Source organism: Trachurus trachurus, assembly GCF_905171665.1.
Source record: "Trachurus trachurus genome assembly, chromosome: 18".
NCBI classification, from domain to species: Eukaryota; Metazoa; Chordata; class Actinopteri; order Carangiformes; family Carangidae; genus Trachurus; species Trachurus trachurus.
In genome coordinates this window covers 16,251,641-16,268,257 of record NC_139909.1, presented here as the reverse complement: position 1 = coordinate 16,268,257, position 16,617 = coordinate 16,251,641, and the positions used below count along the sequence as shown (strand labels likewise).

The following is a 16,617-nucleotide window of genomic DNA, read 5'->3' as shown; positions in this document are numbered from 1 at the left end:
GGACAGATCACTAAGTATCATGATGATAACGACATGATGCAGTGTTTATTTAATTCCAGATAAACTTTATTTAACAGGCAGCTTGTTGTTGTTTTTAACTTCTACTGCAAACAACTTTATTTATCCCCAAAGGCCAATTCTGTTAGCAATCTGCCAGAAAAACAAAGCAAAGATAACAACAACGTAAAAAAGAGAGAGAGAGAAGGATAATCACAATCAATCAATTCACAGAAAAGAGCGCAAACAGTGGGAACAGTGGATACATTCAGGTCCCATTCATGGGCCTATCAGGGGTACATGATAATGAGGAAAATAAATAAGCAATGCATAATTAGATGAATAAAGAACAATAAATATTTCTATGGGTTCACAGTTGCAATTGCAATGCCAGGCCTTAGTTGAGTCACTGCCATCAGCATCTAAAAATCTTTCATGCTGATATGGGTTAAATTCCTGATGTCCATCTCTACAATCTTCCAGTTTATTTATAGAGCACATTTAAAAACAATCTTCATATCCAAGAAGTTTTTTTTTACCATACCAGTTGTTCCTGAGTCAATTCTCTCTCTAAATATGTAACACTCATAAGAATATTTGATTGTATAAGAGGTCAAAATTAACTGTTTCCACTTGTGCTGGAGTGATAGTTGATCAGGATGATCTACGCTTTGACTTAAGTAGTGGAGTTATGTCTAAATCAGTTTAAGGGGCGAATATCTCTGTGCTGAAAAGTCCAAACAAATGAGGATATCTACGTTATCTCAGAGGGATTAGTGTCTCGAAGTGACTGTTTAACCTGAGCTGGTTGTTTTCTCCTCACGCCGACTCTTTGATGTGGACACAGAGAGATGTCAAACAAAAATCTCTGTCCACAAGTAAATATCCCCACTAGGTGATAAAGTAGCCTGAGACAGGTCACAGGGGTCAGAGGGGTCAACGTAATCCCCCCCCGTCTGCACACACACACACACACACACACACACACACACACACACACACACACACACACACACACACATACACACGTACGCATGAATGCTTTCACATAATCCTCACACACATGTTCACTGAAGCCCAACATGGACTCAAAGCAAACGGAGCAGCCAGAGGGTGAATAAGTGATCAGCAGCACTAAATAATAAATAAATACACATTATAATCAGCCGCAGCGGTGTGACTTCAGAGTCGTCGCTTGGCTGCAGGACGGCCGCCAATAAACTAAACTGATTGTGTTAATAATGCAGAGACGCTGCTGCTGCTGCTCGGAGAGAATCACACAGCTACGACTCGACGTGTGAACGGTGTGTGTGTGTGTGCAATGTGTGTGTGTGTGTGTGTCATCGCTGGGAGTATGTGGCGGCGAGGTGTGAGATGGCCCCACGCTGTACGACACAGGTTTTTTATGGCTCCTCTGTGGGCCCCGTTGGGGTTCAGGTGGCCCCACAGAGCTGTGAAGAGCATTAACATCCACTGTCGTCTGTCGTCTTGTAAATCTCTTATAGACATATTCTCTTATCACAGAGACGATATTGTTTTACTTTAAGTATATCATCACATCTTTTTCCACTAATAATAATAGTAACTTTTTTTTGCTGCTGCACAAATGTAAATTTCCCCACTGTGGGACAAATAAAGGAATCTTAACTTTATTTATATAGCACCTTTAAAAACACAACTTTACAAAGTGCTTCACAAAACAATATAGAAGAGACACATCACAAATGCCATAAAACCATAAGAGGTGGACCGCCCAAGTGATACAGCAACACAGGCAATACAAGAACCCAACAATAAACTGAGACCAGGAGGACTCAAATTAGAGTGAAGGATGCAGTTAAAAATAAATAAAAGGGGGGTATATGTGATAAAAAACAAATGAGATACAAGAAAAGATGGGATAAAAGAGTTAAAACCGAAGAAAGTGTAAAGTAAAACAATTAAAGAGCATCTGAGTAAAACTGTGAGACAATGATGATAATAATGATCTCCAGGAGTGTGCACACATTCTGGGTCATTAAAAATGTCTTTTTACTTCCATGTTTTTTATTATACTTGAAGCTAAAGTGCACGCCGCCAACTGGACTTGGTCTTTATTTGTCATTTGTAAATATCTCCCATCAGGGATAATCTGCACAAGTGTCCACTCAGCAGCTTTACAGACAGTGAGGGACCTTCTTCGATTGTGCTCTGAGATCTACAGTACAGACAACAAATCCGTTTGATAAATCTGAGTTGAAGTGGACTGCAGGAGGACAGACACGATGTCGATCACTGGTTGGTGGCGTCTTCTGGCTGCTGTTGTGACTCTGGCTGCACGTTTGAGATGAGATTAAGTCACTGTATAAAAGCTTTCACAGGAAAATCTGAAACAGTAAAGATGCTGTAACCTTTTGGATTATCGTGTTTCCCAAAAGCAGCAGTTTTTGTTTTGTTATTTTGATAAGCACAACCGAGTGGGGGCGAACTTGCAAACTGCAGCCCAGACGCCCTGTTTAAGCCCAAAACTGGCCTGTACTGTCAGATCCATCCTGTCACTGAGAACCTGAGGACAGGATGTATAAAGGATAGGCAAATATAAGCCTCGGGCTTCAGCCTATTCCCTTTTCGGTCACTGTATGATATTTTCTTTTTTTGTGTGTGTGTGTATGGTTGCAATTGTGTATAATATGTTTTGGCTAAACTGTTCACACAAAATGGTTGATTTTGATGTTGGTGTTGTATGACCGAAATAAACAAATTTCAATTCAATTCAATTCAATTCAGATGTGGAGGGACAATGACCAGATGTGGGCTGAGGATCGTCTGGGTGTAGCCTATGTTGGGCCAAAAAAAAACAACCAAAATATAACATAAACTAGATAGACAGATACACTGCCTGTCCAAAAAAAAGTCACACACTCTAATATTTCATTAGCTTTGATTACAACATGCTGTGGCATCGTTTCGATAAGCTTCTGCAATTTATTTCCGTTCAGAGTTGCATTAACTTTTCAAAGATTCTCAATGGGGTTAAGGTCTGGACACTTCTTCCCTGCTATCCTTCCAGTTTTTAATAATGTGTTGGATGGTTCTTAACCCAATTTTATTCTCAGTAATCTCCTTAGATGTTTTATTTGCTTGATGCCAATAATTTGACCCTTCTGAAACAGGTTAACATCTTTTCCCGGACCACAGGATGTGTCTTCCAACATGGTTGTTTAAGAAATTAGACTGCATAGGGTTATATAAGTTGTTGCCAGCTGAAACATAATCATCCAATGGGAGGCTCTCACCTATTAGCTTAGTTGAATCCAAGTGGTGGGCAGTGTATTTTTATTTGTCCCATGCTTTGAGGCTAAAACCAGGGTTAAAAGACAGAAGCTGGTTCTAGTGCACATCCCTGTAGCTATAAAACTGAATCCAATGAACATAAATACTGAATTATGATTTGTTTGAGCATCCTCCTCCCTCTCAGGTCAAAGTGCTTTCAAAACTAAAAGAGACAAATCAGCACAGTGGACATGACCTAACGTCCTCCATCCTGTAAAACACTGTGAGTTGTTGTGGCACAAGCAGGACACACATTATGCACAGTTTGGATGCTGTGGTGTGGCAACTCCAACACACACACACACACATAGGTGAGAACTGGGCCAGGTTAAGCGCCCCCACAGGTGTATTTTTGCGGTGATCAAGTGTTAGACCCGCCCCCCTTCACCTCCTCCTCCTCCTCCTCCTCCCCGCCTCCAATAAAGCGCAGCAAAAGTCACCGCTCCTCTTCCGTCAAGCAGCCAAACCCCGGAGCGAGGCAGAGCAGAGCCGAGCAGAGCAGAGCAGGAGAGAGGAGGACGGCGAGCACGTAAAACGAAACCACGGAAGCCTGCCTGCCTGCGTGTGTGTGTCTGTCTGTGTGTGTGTGAGAGAGAGAGAGGGCGGTTCACACAACAAGGATGATTAATTAGTAAAATAAAGCCGTCGGTAACCGGACGCCGCCGTCGCAGCTGATCCGAGCAGCAGAGGACACACACCGGCGCATGTGGAGCCTCCTGTGTGTGTTTCTAGGCCAGGTAAGTCGCACACACACACACACACACACACACACACACACACACACACACACACACACACACACACACACACACACACACACACACACACACACACACACACTCTCTCCCTCTCACTGCCAAGCACGCGTCTCCTCGCGATCACGGCAGGCACACAGTTGCGCGTCAGCATTTTTGACTTAAGAGTCGTGAGGGTATATTTTGTATGTAGGCTATGTGTGTTAGTTAGCCCAGGTTGTGTGTTTGTAAGTCACCTCCGTCCCTGCGGGGGAGTTAAGTCCGTGACAGACGAGCTCACAAACTCAGCTCAGTTTGACATCCATAATTTACGAGCCGCAGTCAGTCAGTCGGGGCTGAGCGGCACGCAGCTTTCTGCAGAGCATCGAGGAGTCTCCTGCAGCCTGCATGTGTGCGTGCATGTGTGCGTGTGCGTGCGTGCGTGCTGGACGACCCCTCCACCACCAACCTATCCCCTCTCCCCTCTCCTCTCTCCCCTCCTCCTCTCTCAATGTGACTGAGCGACCATTAGACTACTACTAGATGTGTAAATGTCCGAGTGATTGGATCAATTTGGGAGAAGAGCAGCGCGTGTGTGCATGTGTGTGCACGTGTAGCTGTGTGTGTGCATGTGTGTGTGTGCAAAGTGCAGCCAATAACGATGAGAGGTGATATGTGAGCACTTATCACCGAGCAGCAGATTACATGTCAGACAGCCTCACCAGCAGCAGCAGCAGCAACAGCAGCAGCAACACTCCCTGATGGATTTTTGTTAGTTATTATAAATACATCATCATCAGCTCGTGCACACACTTTGAATCCAGTGCAGCCTCGTGCGTCAGTGCAGGACAGTTGTTGTGTGATCTCTAATATTATTATTAATATTAATAATAATTTTGCCAATGAGAGAGAGATGTGTAGTGTGAGGAGGGAGAGTTTCTTCAGCAGCAGCAGATCTGATCCAGTCAAGACGCTCACACTTTATGATTTAGTGAATTAACGCCCCTGTCTGTTTCCGCCCCCCCCCCCTCCTCACCCCCTCCTCCTCCTCCTCCTCCTCCTCCTCCTCATTGTCCCTCTTCAGTTTCAATAGGCTGCAGCGTCAGTGAGGCAGCTCCGTGCGCACTGGAAACCCACGATTCAATTGGTGGAACCAGGGGGGGAGCGCCGGCCTTTTCCACTGCAGGAGGAGCAGAGTTGGAGGAAGCCGAGACACGGAGAGAGAGGAAGAGAGGGAGAGAGAGAGGGAGAGAGAGCTGCCAAGACAGCAGCAGCAGCAGCAGCAGCAGCAGCCTGCGCAGTTTTAAAAAAGAAAACGGCATGAGGGACTTCACCCAAACTGCGCACTGACTCTGCAGGATGCACCGCTGCAGCTGCGCGCTTCGCTGAGAGACTCAAGAAGAGAAGAGACGCGCAGACTTCCAGTGCAGGAATTTGACTGAGGAATTAAGACGAACCGGTCGCTGTCTGTCTCTCTGACCGCAGCTGCGACATTTGGTTTGGTTTCCCCCCACTGAGCGGCTATCATTCCTCCTCCTCCTCCTCCTCCTCTCCTCCTCCTGCACAGCGGCCGTGGCCTTGTAGCGGACATGGGAAATGTAAACAGGAGTCGGGCTGGATTTTAAACTACGCACTCGTCCCACGTCCTCCTCCTCCTCCTCCTCCTCCCGGCCCCTCCCCTCCCGCTCCTTCTCCTCCCGGGCTGTCCGAGATGGAGACGGAGACGAGGGTCGTGCCGGAGCAGGAGCAGGGGCAGGGGCAGGGGGAATCGAACCCGGACCGGGAGCCCATGCACAGCGTCCACGGCCCCAACCGCATCCGGCCGTCCTCGTACCGGGCCCTGCGCAGCGCCGTGTCCAGCCTCGCGCGGCTCGACGACTTCAGCCGTGAGAAGATCGGCGCCGGCTTCTTCTCCGAGGTGTTCAAGGTGAGAGGTGCAACACACTTCACTTCACTCACTCACTCACTCACTCACTCTGCTCAACATCCGTGCACAACATCCTCCTGGTCGCCATGGATACGCAGCATCAAACTTTCAGTGTTTTTTTTTCTTTTTTTCTTTTTTTTAAATCAGATGTGTGAGCTGAGCTTAGTTGAGCTGCTGCAACTTTTCAGCTGTTGTTGACTTCCTGTTAACTCCACTTGATCTCTCAGCATCTCTGAAAACAAACGGTACCCATGGCAACCCATATAACAACCAATATGATAACAAACCCAGCTGAATCAGAGTGAGTCAGTGAGTGATTGATTGGGTTTGTTTGTTTTGTGTGTGTGTGTGTGTGGACGCCTGGACTGACGGCGGATGGTGTCACATGTCCACAGTGACCCACATGTTGTGTAAAGTGGACTGGACGCTCTGTGTTGTGTTGTGGTAAGTGGAGACAATCAGGGCAGGTGGATCTGGAGAAGGTATCTCTCTCTCTCTCTCTCTATCTGGTTGACCCAGTAGCCTTTAGTGACCTATAATCCCAGAGAGCGTTTTATTAAAGCAGAAGTGAGTGATATATTTGTGTTAATATAAGTCTTAAATAGTTATATCTTCCGACAGCAATCACTTACATAGAGTGTTTGGACTGAAACACGGGTCTCTCAGTCCCTCTGCTCTGCTCTGAGCCGAGGAGAAAACATTTATCGTATCCTACAGTTTTTATCCAATGAGGAGAGAGAACGGCATGCAGGGCTGTGTGTGCAGCCAAGGAACGCCGTGAATGTGGTGACGTAGGGACGAGGACTGTTATGGTGCGTTCAAGGCAGCCCGTAACTCGTGTTTTTCCGACCTGTGAAGTCGTACCAGTTCGATCTGGTACGAGTTTACAGGTCGGAAGTTACGAGTGGCCGTTATAGTGACTTTCACCGGTAAAACAGGTCGGAAAAACACGAGTGGGTTGCCTGGAACGCTACAAAGTCGTAAGTTGTGACTTGAAGCTGTAATTTACGGTTTCAAAAGCCTGCCTGGAACGCAGCATTAGCCAAAACGACCGGATCGCTTACTTCTGCTTTAATGATGACAGCTGAATGTGATGGTGTGAGAGTGGGAGAACAACGGAGAGAGAGAGAGGGAAAGAAACCACTGAAATCAGTTTAGAGATGCTGTAAAAAGAGTTTAAGACTCAGAAAACTTGAAGCTCCAGAAGTTTAAAAAAAAATATATTTTACAACTTCCAGTGGTATAGACTCAGGACAGAAACCTGCTCGACTGTACCTGCCAGATGTGGGGCGTGCAGCTGTTTGTCTGTTGAACACTAGTGGGACTTAATGAATTTTCTCCTGTGAACGTTAAATACCAGGCTGCACTCTGCTCTGCTCGCGGTGCCTTCAGGCGATCGAGCTCGATGACGGATCGAGTGTCTTATTGCTTCGATCTTGTGGTTTTGATGCACAGAGGTGATAAAGTCCTGCTGCTGCCTCCGTCCTCGCTGTGCAGTTGACACAGTCTTGTGTTGCTCAAAGTGGGTTCATAGTTCATACAGATAGTTTTTTACTCTTTTGTGAGGGGCACGTTTGTGATGGGACAAGACTGAGACACATTTATGAATAGCTTTTAGAGGTGTCATGTACATATTTTTGTAAAAAAAAACGGGCCATTAATTTGATACAGAGGTTGCAGTACTCTTAATATTTGTCTATAATAATGATCTGAGTCCTTTATCATGTGTTTGTGTATATTTTGTAAATAGATTGAGTGGATTGTGGGTCTGACAGATTGATTTGCTCGGCTCTGCGACAGTGTGATGGATGTTTTTCACAATTATTGGAGATTAGTTTAAATGGATTATGCACCGATTAATCATGAAGAATCAATAATAAAGCAGCTGATTTAAGAGTTAATATTCCCTGCACATTCTACATTTAAAGCTCAGAGTGATGCTGTTTCATAGCTTTTTAAATATGGCTTCATGTCAGTGCTCCCAGGTCGTTGGTCTCATTCTCATCACATGTTAAACAGCTGCATCTGTGTCTTTTATAAGGGGAAGTCGGAGCCGTTTAATATCTGTTATCAATTGTGTCAAACTGCTAATCTCTTCATTAGTCAACCATTGAAAATATCCCCAAAGGAAACACTTTAAAAAATCACTTGTGTTCAACTCTGTGTGACCAAACCTCCATTTATTTATTTTAAATTCTCAGTCATAGTAGTTGAAAGTGAAGCGTGAGGCCTCCCTTTAGTCTCAAGTGGCGACAGTGATGCCCTCATATTAATAAGAGATTATTAGGAGCTTCCTAATGCCCATGTGGGAGGAGTGCCAAGACTCACAGGAGGAAAAGTGTGAGTGTATTTTCTTCTGCTTCCTCTTTCCAAGTGTTTGTCTGATCTGAGTCTGTAGCTGAAGGTGTGATGTGGATTTGTTTGAAAAATGATGATCGACTTCTCTCATTAGATGCGATTCTGTGCTTTGTTTATATGTGGCCTTGCTGTGTTTTGGATGACTGTAGTTTTGAGAGGGGTCAAATATTCGGTGCGACAAGTAAATGGAAATTTTCCACAACCTGCATAGGTAAAAAAAAAAAAAAAAACATGAGCTTTGGCAGGATGGTGGCGTCTGAGCTCTATATTTAAACCATGTAGTTACAGAGATGAAGTGAAAGTGCAGGATTGTGACACTTCATAAAAAAGTCGTCTTAATTACCTTCTCTGAGCCAAGCCAGTCTTTAAGAAAAGAAAGAAAAACGCATGGTTAAGTTGACCCTCGGCTCATTAAATAAGACTTTCTGTGCTGCGGTTTCCCTCCTGTGGGCTGTCTCCTCTTTTAAAGGAGGCTCTTCAGGCTCCACAAAGCCCCTCCCCTCAGCTTTGCCCTTTGAATGGCCAATGAGCATGCAAATGTGACCATGTTTACTGCTGCCTTGTCAAGTTGGCACTTAGGTTCGGATCAGCTTGCCCTTTGATAGCGCCATATAAATGCAAAATTGTTACCGCAGCTATCAGTCACATTTTAAAAAGAAGTTTGCTGACGGTGCTGAGTGAGCGATTGTTCCCGTGTCCCCGCTGTCGTGCAGAGGGAAAAGGCCTGAACCTCCCACCTCAGAGGGTTTGTTTATGAAGTTCAGCCCAGCACTAAAACGTATATGTTGCATATATTTACATTCAGGCTTTTGAAAATGCACGTCCTGAGCTCGGGCTACAAAGGCTCTGGCCTCCTGCCGTGTGTGAGTGTGTGTGCGAGTGTGGATGTGAGTGTGTTTGTGCTGTTGTTGAGCTCCAGTCCTCAGTGCAGATCAATGGAGGCTCGCTGCAGGCAGAGAGGCAGCATGCATTCACCTCTCCAGTGTGCAATTGTGCAACCTGGGAAAAAAAAAAATAAAAAGAGCAAAAGACAAAAACGGGGGAGAAAAAGGACAGGAGCACACGTGTCAAGACAAATCCTTCAGGTGCTGTTTTTCATCTTCCTTTTTTAATATTCTTCAAAGGAAAGTTCCCCCTCTCTCCCTCTCTCCCTCTCTCTCTCTCCCTGTGTGCACATCACCAGCGAGGCTCCTGCTTTTGTTTTGTTTTGTTTTTTTCCATCAGGCTCAAACTCGACCTGAAAAAACCTGAAGGCACATTAGTAATAACCTCAATCACAAATAAATTGGCACCATCACTCATTGGTTAAGTGCACAGAGTCATTATATATTTATTCTGTCTGTTTCTCAGGGCTGCATGCTTTTTTTTTCTTTCCTTTTTGAACAAACAGGATGGTTCGATTTTTTAATTGGATTACCGAGCTTACTGCGTCATTTTCCAGCTGTTTCTGTTCTGATAATAGATTGGCATATTTGCTAATGTAGATAACACCTGCTGTCCAAGAAGCAGGAAACGGAGCAGGGCCTCTCTATTATCGGATTTGGTTCTCATTTGGCCCGTCTCCATAATTTACATGAGACATGGAAAATCTCACAACATTGTTTTGAGAAGCTCAGTGCCTCAGTCAGAGGCGTCTGTGGGCTTAATGTTGGACCAAGGTTTCTCCATCAGCTGCTAGTCTAGCACCACTATTATATCTGTATGAAACTAGAGTGTAAAAATGACATATTTGGGTTTCACAGTGGTTTCTCTGTTTCCTTTTTTTGCCGGCTAAGCTGCGTCAACCAAGTGCTAGCTGCTAGCTTGTCTAAAGATAAATTAATCACCACTATCTTGATTTCTTAATCTGTAATATGACACAAAAGTCCTCAACATGTCATTTTTACACTTAATTGTTTTGTACAAAGTGGAAAAAAAGCCCTAGACAGGTCATGTTTAGCTACCTAAGCTAATTAGTGTAGTTAGCCTACCACACTCAACTCAAACTTTATTTATAAAGCACTTGAAAAACAACTGAAGTTGACCAAAGTGCTGCATACAGATCAATAAAAACATAGGAATACGATAAAATAGGCTACATAAGTAAAGTGCAATAGAATACGAACTGTATGGATGACATGAAACTAGTAGCCTAGCAATCTTCTCAAGTAGGCCTAATAAAAGGTCTTTTCCAAAAGGTTAACATAGCCTACACAAAGTTAACATGCATACAAAATGTCAAATGGCAGCATTTTCTTGAACATTGTGCAGTTAACTAAGATGAATTCCGTTTTGCTGCCTTAATCATAAATCCATCCAAGCTCTGTTCCTCTTGCTCAGCGATTACCACACTATAGCCGATGGCACAGATTGATAAAGGTTTTATAGCTTTACCCGACATCGTCGTTGTGTCATTACAAGAAATAACCTCTAGGCTGATTTGATTGTTTTGATAACCGTAACAAAAAAGCGAGAGGTGTAATTTAAAATTGAAATAAGCTGCAATTTACATGAGTCACTCCTTGAGAGTCTCTGCAGAACAAAAACCGGTCGACATGGGAACGATCCAACATGGGCTGTGACCGGCCCGGTTAGACTGGAGTGATGAGGTGTGTGTGTGTGTGTGTAGGTTTAATGTCATGTAGGAGATAATGGTTTATAAGATGAAAGAGTAATTGCATAAGAACGGATATTTAAAACAGACGAGAGCATCCTGAGGACAAATACTGTTGACATGATGTGGACAGTGTTTGTGTCAGCTGCTTGTGACAGAGCGGTAATGTGAAGGAAATGGGTTGCCAAACACTGCTGTGGTGCCACTGCCTGTGTGTGTACTGTGTGTGTGTGTACAGTGTGTGGTGTATATCTGCTGTGCAAGCAGGAATTCAGCATTGACTTCTCGACCTTTAGTTGAATCATGCCATCTTAGAAAATGTTGATTTAAAGTGAATCGTTTCATATTATAGACAAGTTTTTTTTTGTGGATAATGAATTTAAATTACACGACATTGTTTGATATTCAGCAGTTTTGCACACTTGTCATTAGATTTATAATAAAGAATATATGCATGAGGCCTTTTCTGCCTTAAAAAAAAAAAAATTGGATTCTGGGTGAAGTTACAGTAGTCTTTTCCAAAGAAGAGTCTTTTCTTTTCTGTGAGATCTTATCGGTTTTGGGTTCAGTTCATCAGTAACTAATCTTGACGAGTGACGAGTGATGGTGATTATGGGAGTCTCCCACCAGGACGTGTTGGGATGCGACCAGTTCCCCGTAAATCCGACTTTCATCTCTGCAAAAGAAAACACGACGACGATGACGGGAGGGAAAAACAAACAGATTCTTCGGAGCTGCACACACGCACACATAACCCATCATCATCCATCATCATCGGTCTGCGCTTGTGATCAGTTTCAGTTTTCCGGATTAGGAGGCTCACTTCACTTCGTGTGTGTGCGTGCGGCTTCTGGATGGGTCGTGTCGGTATGAGGGAGCCAGTGCAGACTTGAACATCAGAGGCTTAGTGCTGCACTTTTCCCCTCATTACTCCTCTTCCTCCCTCGCTCCAGTCGGGGCCTGCTCTGCTCCTCCGCCATTCACTGCACAAGTATTCAGCTCTGTTTATGTTCTGCACAGCCGCACAAACACGAAAGCGCTGAGCGTGTCATGTGCCTGTCTTCACTTGACCACCGTGTTTACTGCTCTTTTTAGAAAAAGACAAAAAAAAACTTCAAGTGACCCAGGGATTAAAATGGAGAAGTCTTGATGAGAGTTGCACAACTTTTCTATTTCCTCCTCCCGTCCGTTGCAGCTATCGTTGTTGTTTTTTTATATTTTTTTTAATATTTATCTCAAAAGACGTTGATGTGTGTTTACATCAGTGCACAATGAGTGTTTCCTCCGCTCCTTCATGTATTGGCAGTGCGGTACACTGGAGCTGGACCTCAAGGAAAGCCGCTCCCTTGTGATAAGGTAAACAAATGGCTCAGTGTTTGCATGAGAGTGTCGACCAGAGCCGGTATCGCAAAAGAATCGTTGCATGTTTTTGAGGTGCAGCAGCGATACATAGTGTTTCTATGTCGTCATCCGTCCCATCACTCTTTAAAGAGTCAGCCCACCGAAACGCCAAATACTCATTTAAGCCGTCAAACACACGGTGTATTTCTTTCACCCACGTCTTTTTGTTTTTTTCCTAGCAGATATCTGTGTGTGAGATCTCTGCCTCCACCCTGATGCCGTGGAAATGAATGGAGTTTAATTTGCGTTGGCTTGTTAAAGGATCAACAGCCATGTCTCTTTCCATGAACTGTGTCCTGTCCTGTCTCCTCGTTCCTCCACGTCACAGACGGTTGCTATAGGAGCTCCTTCTTCCTCTTCTACCAATTTTGACACCTTTTTTGCAAATGCAAAAACAAAAACGTGCATGTATGAACTTGTCGTGTTCAGGCTGGAGTATGCAGCAGGAGGGAGGAGGAGGAGGAGGAGGAGGAAGGGGGGCGGTCACCTCGGTGTCAGACCTGCACTGTTCAGTCAGTGTTCTCCCTCCCCTGGATCAGGTTGTGTTTCACAGAGGGGGGACCTCCCTGCTCACTCACTGATGGACCCGTCTCGGCTCGGTGCCTCCTCGTCTCACTCGGCCTGTGCACACACACGCACGCACGCACGCGCACATGCATACGCGCACACACATGCACACTCTGGCTGTGACACTCTCCTCCTCTGTCTCGTGCTTCTTCACGCTATAACCGAGAGCCCCCAGCCTCAGGCGGCGGCTTAAGCCCCGAGTAGTTTCTGTAGGAGAAGTAATTTTCTCGAGTCTCTGACATACACACACACACACACCCTCGGGGACTTAACTCACAGCGTCTTCACACTTCAGCATAAAGCTCAAGTGTGAAATTGGTCGAGGCTTTCCTGTTTTTGTCATGAAGTCATTCTTCTTCTTTAGAGGCAAATGATGCTTCAGCCTGGTTTTAAGAAGCTGCAGAAGTTGTTCAGTGATGCTGCGTCGCTCCAGTTTGAGTCTTTCTCATGTTAAAAACCACAACAACCCACTGAAGTCTCCGCTAAATGTTTAGTCCTGTGGATTCATGAAACGGGATATTTAGGAAGTCTTGATGCATTTCCACTGGAGAGCTCCGTCTTTTATTCTAAGACTTTGTTGTTGTGGTTTTTATTTAATTAAAAGTTGATTTTTTTTTTAGATTTTCTGACGGTGCACGTTGAGCTGGTGGAATGATAACGATGGCCCCTGCTGGTGGGAAGTAAATCGACGAGAGAAAAGAGAGGAGAGGCCTTTAGAGCTGACCCAGTGTCCTGAGGCAAAGTCACTGAGTGTGTGTGTGTGTGTGTATCATAGGATGTGTGGTCACACTCGGCCGCACTCCACTGCTGCAGTGTATAATTTGTTCTGCAAAGAGATTTCTCTTTTTAAGCCAACATGCTGAAAGTATGTGGACACCTGGAAAGTGTTTGTCCACATCACAACACTGAGGTCAAGGTCGTGTCCCAGGACGTTTCTATATCCTACAACTTGGTTTAAATGTGTTTTATGAATAAGAAACAATGTGAAGTTTGACTTATTTTAGGCAAAATAAATGGCAATAAATTGCTAAGTAGAATTTTCTTCATCACAAGGAATTTGCTTTGGTATTTTCATTGCAGCAACCACCATGGTACGGAGAGAGGAAATATAAACAATTACTACAACAACAAAAAACATTTCACAATAGAAATGTGAAAAAATGATGTAGAAAAATAAAGATTTGTTACTTTTGGTATTACTTCAATACTGGAATAGATTTTAAGCTGCGATTTGTGGAGAGATAAAAAATAACTTAAAACATCTTAGCAGCCAAATTATTAACGTAAAATAAAACAAATCTCTGGACTTTGGATTTATTTGACCTTTATTTTTCTAAAACCATGTCCACAACCATGCAGACAAAAATGCAGATAAAGCATCATGACACAGAATTGTTTCGGTTTCAACCTCAAACCGACTGAAAACAAAATTTTCTTGCTGATTCAGTCGTCATATTCTGTCTAAACAAATATTAAACCCCAATTTTTTATAAGCGTGACACGTCCTCTCTCTCTCTCTCTTGCCGTCGTGCATGTCCTCTCTCCACAGTGTGTGTGTGTGTGTGTGCATCCCTCTCTGCCTCCTCAGGCCGCCGGCTAATGACAGACATCGCTGCACATGTTGGCTGCGTGGAGCGAGAGGCAGAGAGAGACGGTGACCTTTCCTCTGCTGACAGCAGCGCTTTATAAGGCTGAGTGTGTCTTTGAAGGAGAGCTGTAGGGAGTGTCCGAGTGTGTGTGTGTGCATGTGAGCAAAAGACTGTAGTAGGAGTGTGTATGTACGTGTGTGTGTGTGTGTAATTGCTCCATATTGTGGGGTAATCTGTCTTTATGTAGGCGTGGACGTTGGCATTCCAGTGGCGGCTCTGTGGAGATGACCGGTCAGTGCAGCGTTCGGCACAAAACATGTTTAAAATAAGACAGAATGAAATGTTATATCCTTGTTGTTGTTGTGGTTGTTAAGCCTCTCGGATGGCAAAATAAAAAAACCACACACACCTGAGAGTCGAGATTGTTGCCAAAGTCGCACTTGAACCTTGTGTTGACTCAGACGGACTCGCCCTGTGATGATGATGATGATGATGATGATGATGAGGAGTGAGAGGTTGTTTGTTTAGAGGCTAAAAACTGTCGGGACAAAAACAGTTGGTCAAGCAGCAGCAGCAGCAGCAGCAGCGTTGCATTTCTAACCACTGCTGCATCATCAGCAGTTGGCTCATGCTCACACTGTAACCTGCCTCTGTTTACGTGTGTGTCTTTGTGTGTGTGTGTGTGTGTGTGTGGGAGGGAGATGAGCTTGTAACGCCGTCTCTACAAATAAGTGAGAAGTCAGACAGACATGTGCTGGGAGAAGGCGGACAAGTGTGATGATGTAAATCCAGAGCCATGTGCCGCCCCACGCTCCTGTTTGCTCCATAAATCTTTTTGCTACTCAGGAGGAGTGTGTGTCTGTCTTGTGTGTGTATGTGTGTGTCTTTGTGTGTGTAAAGAAACCTCTTAATCGGCTACCGAGCTGCGTCTCCCAGCCGCATAAGTCTGCCTCATCCTCTAAAGTGCTGTAAATATATAAAGAGAAGCAGAGATTAGTCCTGCTCTTCCTCCAAACTCCTGCTGTGTGTTTAGAAGTCTGCTTTGCTCTGCTCTGCTCGCGCTCGGACAGGAAGCAGCGACTGTGTGTGTGTGCGATTTTTTTTTGTGCGTGCGTGTGTGATTTACATGTGTGCATCCATGCATGTGTGCAGCACTTTTGCCAGAGGCCGAGTCCTCAAGTGGCTCGGTCGGTGGAGAAAAGGATTTGAGTGCAGCAGAGACGGACTCTCATTGACTGGCAGAGAAGAAAAAGAAGAAGAGGAGTGCTGCCTTCATCCAGTGTGTGTGTGTGTGTGTGTGTGTGTGTGTGTGTGACTGTGTGTGTGTGTTAATAGCATTACTCGCTGCACTCTAGTCTGGCCTCTAATAGGCTTTGTGGGTTGTTGTTTTTTCTTCTTCACATCACCGCTCGGATCCACAGTCCAGCTGAGATCCAGGCCAGTGTCACACACATTTGTGACTTCAGACTTTTGGCTCCTCACCTCACCCCCCCCCCCCCCCCCCCCCCCTACTCCCACTCCTCCTCCCTCCCCCTCCCTCCCCCCTCGACCATCCTCCCTCCCCTATGTCTTTCATTACACCCTCCTAACCCTGTCACTAATGAAGACACACGACCCGAAACCCTCAAGTTGTCGGCTCAACTTTTTATTTATAGCTCCAAAGGAAATCTGGTTTGCAGTCAGGCAGCAAGAGTCAAATTCCTGATCCAATGTGCAAATAAAAAAGTGCCGTTTCGCTACAATTTAAAAACTTCAGATCAGATGATTGACGGCTCTTTTTAAGTACAGCAGCAACTATTGGTTTTCCAGGAGCATTGCTGATTAGATAATATAGATTTGGCAACGCTAAGTCATCTTATTTCAATAGATTTTACACTTTAAATGTGTTTTTTCTGCAATCATTACCTCAAGCACAGCATGAAAACTGCTCATTCATATTGTTGGATAGTTCTTAAACTAAGCCTAATTTTTCACTAAACAATATTTTGATCAGGACCAAACATTATCTTAACGTTATTTATTTGTCAGCAGCGTGTTAGCAGCAGCGTGGCTCTAGTTAGAAATGTCTGTCCACAACGTCAGTCTGGACTGAAATATCACAGCTGTTGAATGGATCGCTGTGTTACCTGATATGTTTTG

General features: G+C 44.6%; 1 protein-coding gene across 1 annotated transcript in view; it reads left to right on the top strand.

Moving 5' to 3' along the window:
- Positions 1 to 3,784: 3,784 nt before the first annotated feature.
- Positions 3,785 to 16,617, top strand: part of tesk1b (testis associated actin remodelling kinase 1b) — a 29,225-nt gene continuing 16,392 nt past the window's right edge. The window contains exons 1-2 of the mRNA XM_083993531.1: positions 3,785 to 4,046; positions 5,128 to 5,970. Of these exons, the coding sequence (XP_083849657.1) occupies positions 5,755 to 5,970 (216 nt within the window). The 5' untranslated portion in view covers positions 3,785 to 4,046; positions 5,128 to 5,754. The remainder of the gene's footprint in view (positions 4,047 to 5,127; positions 5,971 to 16,617) is intronic.